The following is a 10,741-nucleotide window of genomic DNA, read 5'->3' on the forward strand; positions in this document are numbered from 1 at the left end:
GCTGAGAAGAGAGCAGAGCGAAGGGCAGGTCTGTGATGCCAGAGGGAGGAGCACACTGCTCTCTCCTCTTCTCTCAGTGCTGCAGTCTGCACTCCCCACACAGGTGCATCATGGGACTGAGGACAGGCCTCCCAGCTGGCACTGAGGCCTGGGCTGCCATCCTCAGCACACAGAGGGCATGTCTGTGCCAGCAGGGAGTCTTCCAAACACAACACGCAGCTCCGGAACAGTGGAGATACAGGAAGAGAGAGTTAACATGCAGAGACCTGCTGACAGCTGGAGATACAGGGGTGATAGAGACAGGCTTACCTCAAGCACTGTGTTCACACTGACACCTGGATCTACAGTACTGATCACCTCCTCCACACTCCTGTTCACACTGACACCTGGAGATCTACAGTACTGATCACCTCCTCCACACTCCTGCTCACACTGACACCTGGAGATCTACAGTACTGATCACCTCCTCCACACTCCTGCTCACACTGACACCTGGAGATCTACAGTACTGATCACCTCCTCCACACTCCTGCTCACACTGACACCTGGAGATCTACAGTACTGATCACCTCCTCCACACTCCTGTTCACACTGACACCTGGAGATCTACAGTACTGATCACCTCCTCCACACTCCTGTTCACACTGACACCTGGAGATCTACAGTCTACTGATCACCTCCCCTACACTCCTGTACTATTGTAGTTAGACAGTGTGTGTTCTTGTGGACACCTTGAGTGCAGGTTGAAGTCAGATGTATTGTGAAGAGAATGGTGGTAGTCAAGCTGTGATCAGAGACCTGTGTGTGAACTGTTCCACACTGAGGCTCAGAAGCACAGCTGAGCAGTACTGCTGTCTGAGAGAGCCTCCTCACACAGTGAACAGGAGTCCCCACACTGTGTCAGGACTGTGTGTCGTGTGAAGGTCATGTGATGGACAGTTGATCTTCAGCTGGCTGTGAGAGAGAAAGGCTCATGTCTGCTGAACAGACTCTCAGTGAACAGACTCTCTCCTGTACTAACTCTATCAGCTTTCTCCCTTTAAAATCCTAAATTCCTTCCCCTTGAGAAACTAGGGATTCTGAATTCAGGGGATTTAATGGGAGGTGAAATTGAACTAGTGGCCCAGGTGACACTGAAGAGAGAGAGGCAGTGTGGGACAGTGGGTAGAGCTGAGAGAGAGAGGCAGTGTGGGACAGTGGGTAGAGCTGAGATATTAGGAAGGAGAGAGGCAGTGAGGGACAGGGGGTAGAGCTGAGATAATAGGAAGGAGAGAGGCAGTGAGGGACATTACAGTTACAGTCCTGGGATTTTGAGAGAGTGAGGCACAGAGGCCCAGCTGCTGGAGCTGAGACTCTGGAAAAGAGGGATGGAGGCAGTGTGGGGTTCTGATTCGAGCTGAGGGACTGGCAGGCGAGGCAGAGAGGCAGTGTGGGCCAGTGTGCGGAGCTGTGAGCCTGGCACAGAAAGAGGAAGACCAGCCTGACAGTCCCTCCCCGTGACGTATGCCACGTCATCTCTTCTCGCTGCTCACCAACCTCTGTCTACACAATCCAGGAGCTCATTTGCCTGCAGACTAGTCCAGGGGGAGGGAGGACAGAGCTACGTCAGAGGGCGGACTCCTGTGGACCTGCCTCCCTTTCTGATAAACAAGGGCTAGAACCGAAATCTCTCGGAGACCGCAATCCTGCGCTCAGGACCTGCTCTGCCTGCCTGCTCTCTGGCTGAGCGCGCCCAGACGCACTGAGCACCCGTCTCCTGCGCCACACGGACAGCACCCTCTCCCCGGCTCAGGAGCACCGCAGGCACTATGGCAGGTCAGTGGTCTTCTGCTTGAGTCTGAGGAGCTCCGAGCCAGCCTGTAGACGGTGTAGACTTTAGTGGGGCTGCAGTCTGAGCCCCTGTCCTGCCCAGGCTGAGAGATTGGCTGTAGTGGTGGTCTGGATGCACACAGCTGTGTCCAGTGCTCTGGTGTGGCTTGTTCATTCAGGCAGTGTGGCGTCACGGTGGAGAGTGTCTGTGTTCAGGGCAGAGAGGGTGTGAGACAGGGCCTCTTCTTCATGGTCTCCAGGCTGCTCTGCCTGGTGGGGGGGCAGAGCCAGGGTGCAGACTGGGGCAGACTGGGGCAGACTGGGGCAGAACGAGCTGCAGCAGCACCTGGAGAGGCAGCAGTGCGATCTGAGGGCTGTTTCCTCCTGCCTGTGCGTCTCTCTGCTTCCTCTTTCCTGCGCGGATTGAGAACAAAGAGCTGCTCTGTCAGGCCCGCTGACACGCGGCACAGCCTGTTCAGAGCCGCGCGCCGACCCGGTTCTGGTCGGGCTCCGTGTGCTGCTGAGCAGGACTCAGATTCTCCCTGCTGTCCTGGAGTCTCCAGGGCTGTAGCGATGGAGAAACCGGAAAGGGTGTGGTGAGAGTCCAGCCTGCTTTCCGCTGGAGACGGAGAGCCTGCAGTTCAGAGGGTGGCCACCGTTCTCTTCAGCCTCGTGCAGCTCCTGTAGGAGAGGGGGAGGAGCTGAGGCAGAGAGAGCCGTCCGAAAAAGCCATTCCTCACCATCGACAGGATTCCCACTGGGAATATCCCTTTGTCTGTGTCAGCAGGGCCTCTGTAGCCCGGGAGGCTGTGACTCTGAACCAGCCCTGCGCTGAGTCCTCTGAATCACAGACTGCTGGGCGTGTGGGAGACAGCAGCTGGGATCCTGCCAGCAGAGCTGTGAGACACAGGGCAGGGCAGCACAGGGAGGAGACACTGAGAGAGACAAGAGCTACGCAGGGTCAGTGTGAGGGGAGGAGGTGTGCACAGTCAAGCTGATCAGCTCCCTTGCCCGGGTCTCCCAGACGCAGAGTTTTCCCTGGGCTCTTCCCGAGAGAAATTCAGGCACGGCCTGCCGGTTAGTCCGGCCCTGTCACTGGGCAGCCGGCTGTGCCGAAGACGTGCTCCGGACTGGACTGGAATGGCACCCTCTGCCTGCTGTGGGGGTGTGTGTCTGTCATGCTCCAGTGAGCTAACGAGAGCTAACGAGACGCCCCTCCCTCCCTCTAGGATCTGTGATCTAGGATCTGTGCCAGTTTCTCTTAGTCACACGTGACCCCTCTCGACTTGGGGGGGTTACCAACTGGAACAGAGAAAGTGCTCACTCTGCTTACAGTACCTCTCCCACAGCGCCAGGGCTTCAGATTGGGTTGCACCCTGGTAATGACATTGTAATTACCGGCTTATACTATGGTTATAACCACGTCGCCGTGGTACCAGCCGTGTTGTAGCGTAAACGACAAGAATGGTAAACCCTGTGCGCTGGTGATGCGCGGGTCGGCTTCTTTTCTGACCCTGCACCCGCCCGACCCGATTTAAAACTCTGAAAGTACTGACCCGAACCCGGTCCGGACCCGCTCCGTTAGAAATCCCCCCGAACAATAGTCGAACATTCATTCGATCAGCGTTCATGATCGGTGTTCTGCAATTAGTTTGCTGTTGGTCATATATCGACCCGCGGGCCGAGCCGCCTGCTGTCGTGAGCCCCTCCGGTCCCGGTCCGCTGCTCTGCTCCCCGGTCTCCACGCTGACGCCCCCTCTTCCGCAGGTGCCCAGGGGGCGGGAGAGCTGCGCATGGTGCTGCTGGGCATCACGGGCTCGGGCCGGAGCAGCTCGGGGAACACGCTGCTGGGCGGGCCGGAGTTCCGCTCGGAGGCCAGCCGCGAGTCGGTGACGCACGACTGCGAGCGCCGGTCCGGCCGCGCCCACGGCCGGCTGCTCACGCTGGTGGACACGCCAGGCCTGCTGCACACGCAGATGGGGGAGCAGGCGCTGCTGGCCGAGGTGGGCCGCAGCCTGGCGCTGTGCGCGCCGGGGCCCCACGCCCTGCTGCTGCTGGTGGGCCTGGACGAGCGCTACGGGCCGGAGGAGAAGGCGGCGCTGGAGGCGGCGCGCGGCCTGTTCGGGGCGCGCGGCCCCGCCTACACGCTGGTGCTCTTCACCAAGGCGGACGAGCTGGAGGGCAGGCCCGTGGAGGAGTTCTTCGGCGAGGACGAGTACCTGGCCCGGCTGGTGGAGCAGTGCGGCGGCCGCTACCACGTCTTCGACAACGGCGCCGCCGGCGACCCGGCCCAGGTGCCCCGGCTGCTGGACAAGGTCGAGAGCATGGCCCAGCGCAACCGGCTGGAGCACGGCTGCGAGTTCTACACCCGCGGACCGGACCCGGACCGGGACCGGGACCCGGCACCGGCCAGGAAGAAGCAGTGCACCTGCTCGTGAGGCGGGCCCCCCCGGGGTCCACGCCCCGAACTGAGCACTTTGAAACGCAGTCCGTTTTGGAGGTTGTTGTGTGTCAACACTGTGGAAATAAACAAATCTATATTTCTGAACTGAAGGGCCGTACAGTTGTCTTAGAGGTCACCCCAGATCAGGGCTCTCCAACCCCGGTCCCCGCAGACTTACTGTTTATACTGTAGGCTGCTGGTGTGTAATGGGGAGCACTGGAGAATACTGGTGTGTAATGGGGAGTATTAGAGAATATTGGTTGGGGTTAGGGTTACAGTAATGGAGAGTATTAGAGAATATTGGCTGGGGTTAGGGTTACAGTAATGGAGAGTATTAGAGAATATTGGCTGGGGTTAGGGTTACAGTAATGGAGAGTATTAGAGAATATTGGTTGGGGTTAGGGTTACAGTAATGGAGAGTACTGGAGAATATTGATTAGGGTTACAGGAATAGAGAGTACTGGATAATGTCAGGACTGGTTGTTTTCATTTCAGATTTATTGCAGAGCTTTGAAGCTGATGAATCTGACTAAGATAATGGTTCTTCTTTTATGTTTCTATACTGAAACCACGTTAGATGGGTTAGAAACCGATGTGGTTTTTAGAAAGAAACAGAAACATCTGTCTGGACCTGTCTGCTGAAGTGAGATAATTGGAACAGAGGCTGTGAAAGACAGTCTTTTAATACTGCTCATCACAGATACAAAGACATGGAACTGTACCTTGTTTGCTCAACAATACAGCTCTGTCTGACTCCTCAGTGCAGGAACAAACACTGAAGTTTTTCCATTCAGCACAAAGTCTGATCTGTCAGCCAATTACTGACACACACGGTAAACTCTCTCTCAGCTCTGCACACACACACAGTAAACTCCCTCTCAGCTCTGCACACACACACAGTAAACCCCCTCTCAGCTCTGCACACACACACAGTAAACTCCCTCTCAGCTCTGCACACACACAGTAAACTCTCTCTTAGCTCTACACACACACATACAGTAAACTCTCACTCAGCTCTGCACACACACAGTAAACTCTCTCTTAGCTCTACACTGACACACACACACTAAACTTTCTCAGCCCTGCACTGACACACAGTACACTCCCTCTCAGCCCTGCACTGACACACACACACAGTGGCCTCTCTCCGCTCTGTGCTCACACACTGCGCACACTCAGACACTCAGACACAAGGACGCTGAGAGACTCCGCGCTGCTCTCCTGCAGGAACAGGACTCTCGCAGAGAGGAAGACTCCAGACCCAGGGAGACGATGGCAGGTGAGTGGATTCGTCTGAGCGAACCCTTGGTGTTCAGGCAGGCAGGGCTCTGGAAGCTGCCGGGCATGTCTTAAGACCTCATCCAAGATGGTGAAGTGAATCCAGAAAACAACAGTGATGTCATCTGATCCTCCATGGTTATGGATGGCCTGGGTGCAGATGTTGTTCTATTGTATAGCAGAGCAGAAAGGGGGAGCGCGCACTGGTCTGTGATTCAGTGCAGATGAAGTGTAAGAAATACAGAGAAAACACTGAGAGAACTGACTGCAGTTTATCTCAGATCCGCACAGGAAACTCCGATTTAGCTGTGCAGTGGGTGGGGTGTGTCCACAGCTCAGCGCGAGCAGGAAGCACAGGAAGCTATCTGCAAGGTCATGTAAAAAAAAAAGAAACATTGTGGATTTGCACTCAGTTTGAATACACTGATGGGGTCCCAGAGAGAGGGGCCGGTGCTGCACATCAGCCCCGCGCTGGGAAAGCATGTTGTTAAGGCTGATATTCTGCCCCCTAGAAACAGAACAAGTTCCAGGAGGCCGTTTTGCCCCTCTGTTCCAGTTGGTAATTAAGTAGTAATTAATCCCAGCATCTCATCCTGCTGTTCAGGCTGGGCTGCTTGTTCCACACTCCCGCCACCCTTTGAGTAAAGAAGTGCCTTTTGTTTTCATTTTGAATCGCTTATCCCCCCCCCCCCACACACACACAGACAGTTTATTTTCCCAAGGATCTCATCCAGGTCTGTCTTGAGAGAAGCCAGAGTATTGGCGTCAACAACATGGCAGGGCAGCTTGCTCCCCACTCCCACCACCCTCTGTGTAGAGTGTGCATGCTCTCTCTCTCTGGCACTCAGTTTGAAATGCTCTTCCCCTCACTTGTAAGTCTCCTGGGTAGCGGTCTCTTCCGCTGGGATGTCGGTCCCCCTGGACTCACGCGCCCCGTCTCCTCCTCCGCAGGCTCCGAGGGCAGCTGGGAGCGGAGGCTGGTGCTCCTGGGAATGACCGGCCAGGGCCGCAGCAGCTCGGGAAACACCATCCTGGGCAGGAAGGCCTTCCGGAGCGAGGCCAGCCCCAGGTCGGTGACCAAGCGCAGCGCGCTGGAGCGCGGGGAGGTGGGCGGGCGGCCCGTGCTGGTGGTGGACACGCCGGGCTTCTTCGACACCGACCTGTCGGAGCTGGAGGTCAAGCAGGAGGTCCTGCGCTGCGTGGCGCTGAGCGCCCCGGGGCCCCACGCCTTCCTGCTGGTGATCCGGGTGGGCCGCAGGAAGCGGACGGAGAGGAGGGTGGTGGACACCGTCCTGCAGCTGTTCGGCGAGCAGGCCCTGCGCCACACCGTGGTGCTGCTGACCCGCGGCGAGGAGCTGGCCGGCAAGCCGCTGGCCCAGTTCGTGCAGGAGGACCCCCACCTGGCGGAGCTGGTGGGCCGCTGCGGGGGCGGCTGCCACCTCTTCCGCAACAAGGAGCCGGGCGACCGCGCCCAGGTGAGCGAGCTGCTGGACAAGGTGGACGCCATGGTGGCGCGCGGCGGCGGCGGCTGCTTCACCAACGACATGTACCAGGGCACAGAGGAGGCCCTGCAGCAGGAGCAGGAGGCCGTCCTGCGGGAGCAGGGCCAGGGCCCGGGCCAGGACCCGGACGCGGCCCGCAAGGAGGCGGTGGAGAGGCTCATGAGGAAGCGGGTCAACGTGCTGATCGGCGTGTCGCTGGGGGTCCTGCTGGGGGCGCTGCTCGGGGTGGTGTTCCTGCTCCCCGCCGCCGCCGCCGGGCCCTCCCCCGTCCTGATCGCGGGCTGCGCGGTGGGCGCCTTCTCCATGGCCGTGAAGGGGGGCCGCGCGGCCAAGTCGGCGGAGGGGTCCAGGGAGGCGGCCAAGCTGGCGGTCAAGGCCCTGTTCTCGGACGTGATGGACAAGTTACAGGCCTTCAAGCCAGACGAGAGCTGAGAACTGAGCAAACTCACTGCTGCTGACTGATCCCACGGTCCCGCCAAAGAGACAAGGCCGCCTTGTCCGAGAGTGTGCACAGGAGTGAGAGAGGGGTGTGAGAGAGGAGTGTCAGAGAGTGCGCACAGGAGTGAGAGAGGGGTGTGAGAGAGGAGTGTCAGAGAGTGCGCACAGGAGTGAGAGAGGGGTGTGTCAGAGAGTGTGCACAGGGGTGAGAGAGTGTGTCAAGAGAGTGCGCACAGGGGTGAGAGGGTGTGTCAAGAGAGTGCGCACAGGAGTGAGAGAGGTGTGTCAGAGAGTGCGCACAGGAGTGAGAGAGCTGTGTCAGAGAGTGCGCACAGGGGTGAGAGAGCTGTGTCAGAGAGTGCGCACAGGGGTGAGAGAGTGTGTCAAGAGAGTGCGCACAGGAGTGAGAGAGCTGTGTCAGAGAGTGCGCACAGGAGTGAGAGAGGTGTGTCAGAGAGTGTGCAAGAGAGAGTTGTGTGTGTGTTTGTGTGAGCTTGAGGGAGCTGTGTCAGGGTGTGAGAGATGGAGAGGTGTGTTTGCGTGTGTGTATGGGAGATGGCTAGTTGTGACTCAGGAAAGAGTGTCTAACAAATTACTGCTGAATAATAAAATGCTGAAGAATGTCATGTGTATCGTCTGTTTGTCCTGAGAGCTCAGCAGCTTGAAGTAAGTGACAATCTGAAGAGGGACACGTCCCAGTCCCAGTCAGTGAGGAAGAGAATGTCTGAATACTGACCAGCGCTGAATCCACACCCTGATGCAGATACTCAGCAGCAGCCAACAGTGAGAGATTGTTCATGATGTAGCATACTTGGTTACTTAATACAAGTGCCCCACTTCATAAACTCTGTAGTCAGTCACAATTGCAGTAAAAATACACATATCATAAAGCGTGTCCAAATATTCTCAGTTCTGTTTGTTATTTATAACTACTTCTGTTTTCTGAGTAGCTTAATTGATTCTCCCGTGCTGCTGTTATTCTGACAGTTGAAAAGAGGAAGCTGTTAATACAGATTTATGTCAGGGGTTTCCTGGAGAGTCAGTGTGTCTGTGAGAGCCAGTCTCTACACCAGGGCTGTCCAGTCCTGCTCCTGGGGGGTCAGTGTGTCTGTGGGCTGTCCAGTCTCTCTACACCAGGGCTGTCCAGTCCTGCTCCTGGGGGGTCAGTGTGTCTGTGGGCTGTCTAGTCTCTCTACACCAGGGCTGTCCAGTCCTGCTCCTGGAGGGTCAGTGTGTCTGTGTCTGTCCAGTCCTGCTCCTGGGGGGTCAGTGTGTCTGTGGGTTTTCTTGGTCTTAAACTCACCTCAGGCTGGATATTTATCATCTGTTTTTCAGTCTGCCCATGTTTTCCATATCCTCTTTTTGTCGTTAATGTTTTTTAAGGTGTGTTAATTCAGAGCAGCTCTAATCCAATGATATGGAATGAGATGCATGTTTTCAACGCCCCATTAAGCAGCGTTGCGAAACCTCACATGTTTTCGCAATAGTTAAACTGTAACTATGATTCTGGGAAGTTGCGATGGAGCAGCTCAGGGGTCATTGACTAAGGCTGTGCTGGAGGATCCAGCGTCACGCTGTAAGAATTCCCACTTTCAGGTCCAGCCAGATCCGCGATGAGGCGCAGGCGGCGATGGAAATTTCCACTCTGTAATCTGACTTACACAGAAATCAAGACGTGCCACAAGCGATTATTTAATGCCTTAACCTTACACTCCACCCCCATCAGAGCTTCCTGGTGAATGGACGTGCGCACACTACGCACGTGGAAGTCATTATGCACTGGAATGCAGATTCCAACACAGCACAGCAGGTCTCTGTGCTGGAACTGTAGAGCGCAAAGTGACAGAGACGATGACACAGTTACCCTTCCAGCCCCCTGTACTTTCCAGCTTGTGCAGCAGGCAGGTACAGCTGCTCACATCAGAACGCTGGAGGAGAGGTGTGAAACCTGAGGAAGAGGAGGAGGGGGGCTGGGAGTGACGCCTGAGGAAGAGGAGGAGGGGGGCTGGGTGTGACACCTGAGGAAGAGGAGGAAGGGGACTGGGCGTGATATCTGAGGAAGAGGAGGAGGGAGGCTGGGTGTGACGTCTGAGGAAGAGGAGGAGAGAGGCCAGGCGAACGCCTGAGGAAGAGGAGGAGTTTCACAGTAGTAATGGAGCAGACACACATGCAGAAGGTTAGAAGCGCACTTGGTGATCAGCCCTGACAGTGACAAGTTCTTATTTGGCTGACCGAAGGAGCGTGAGACACCAGGATGTACCTTCTGCCAGGCCCTCGCCCACTGTGAGGTTAGACACTGGTGCTCTTGTCCTGAACCTGACCTTGGTGGCAACACTGCGGCCGGACCGGGGCTGTGCTTGGAACAGAGGCTGTGTCTGCTCTGTCCACACGGCCGTCCGTCAGTGAGCTCACTTCAGGACTGCGCTGATCCGGGCTCTGGGTCCCCAGACGCACCCCGCTCTGGGGTCACAGAGGAGTCACTGCTCTTCTCTGCCTCCCGGCCTTCAGACGTCCAGTCGGCACAACCAGAAAAGCAGGAACTGGAATTCCGTTGTTCCGCCTGCTCCCACTCTCCTGCTGTCTCTCCCGTGGGAAACGGAGAGAGAGAGAAAGTCAAGTATAAACAGGAGCGATCTCAACCCGAGCACAAAGACCGGCCGCCCACGCCCAACGCTCACTCTCTGCTCCAGGTGCTGAGCGTTCTTCTCCAACTGGCCTGTTGACAGATCCCGGGAATCTGAGAGAGAGAGAGATACACACACCTGGACACACCTGCACACCTACACACACACCTAGACACACCTGCACACACACACAACTGCACACCTGAACACACACAGCTGCACACCTGCTCACCTACACACACAGTTGCACACTTGAACACACACACACACCTAGACACACTCAACCGCACACCTGCACACACACACCTACACATACACCTCCACACCTTAAAAAACACAAACACACACCTACACACACACATGCCTGTGTACCGACACACTGCTACACAAGATCGTGAATTCAGTCCTCCTTCCCCCTTTCCAGCCTTTTCTGCCAAACACCTGCTGGGTTACTAGCAAACAGTAATTCTGTCGATGGGATGCTGATATAAACTGAGTCATTCTGGGGCTCTATCCGTCTGAGTTTCTGGAAGTGCTGAGACACCTCTCTGCCTGCAGCTCTGCTCAGCACAGGGACAGCAACAGTCGCACAGTCCCAGCCCTGGCTGGGGCCTCTCCTGGAGCTGACACCCAGACTCGTGCTTCTC

The 10,741-nt window shown here is 56.5% G+C and overlaps 2 protein-coding genes across 2 annotated transcripts; both read left to right on the forward strand.

The window, feature by feature from the left end:
- Nucleotides 1-1,562: 1,562 nt before the first annotated feature.
- On the forward strand, nt 1,563-4,357 carry LOC148648560 (GTPase IMAP family member 9-like). Its single transcript, XM_088607145.1, has 2 exons — nt 1,563-1,815; nt 3,577-4,357. The coding sequence occupies exons 1-2, from the start codon at nt 1,809-1,811 to the stop codon at nt 4,245-4,247; spliced, it is 678 nt and encodes a 225-aa protein (XP_088463271.1). The 5' UTR covers nt 1,563-1,808; the 3' UTR covers nt 4,248-4,357.
- Nucleotides 4,358-5,210: 853 nt separating this feature from the next.
- On the forward strand, nt 5,211-8,096 carry LOC148648561 (GTPase IMAP family member 7-like). The gene is made up of 2 exons (XM_088607086.1): nt 5,211-5,531; nt 6,482-8,096. Exons 1-2 carry the CDS (start codon nt 5,525-5,527, stop codon nt 7,462-7,464), a joined length of 990 nt encoding a protein of 329 aa, XP_088463212.1. The 5' UTR covers nt 5,211-5,524; the 3' UTR covers nt 7,465-8,096.
- The last annotated feature ends 2,645 nt before the right edge of the window (nt 8,097-10,741 follow it).

Source organism: Lepisosteus platostomus, chromosome 14 (assembly GCF_059453375.1).
Source record: "Lepisosteus platostomus isolate fLepPlt1 chromosome 14, fLepPlt1.hap1, whole genome shotgun sequence".
NCBI classification, from domain to species: domain Eukaryota; kingdom Metazoa; phylum Chordata; class Actinopteri; order Semionotiformes; family Lepisosteidae; genus Lepisosteus; species Lepisosteus platostomus.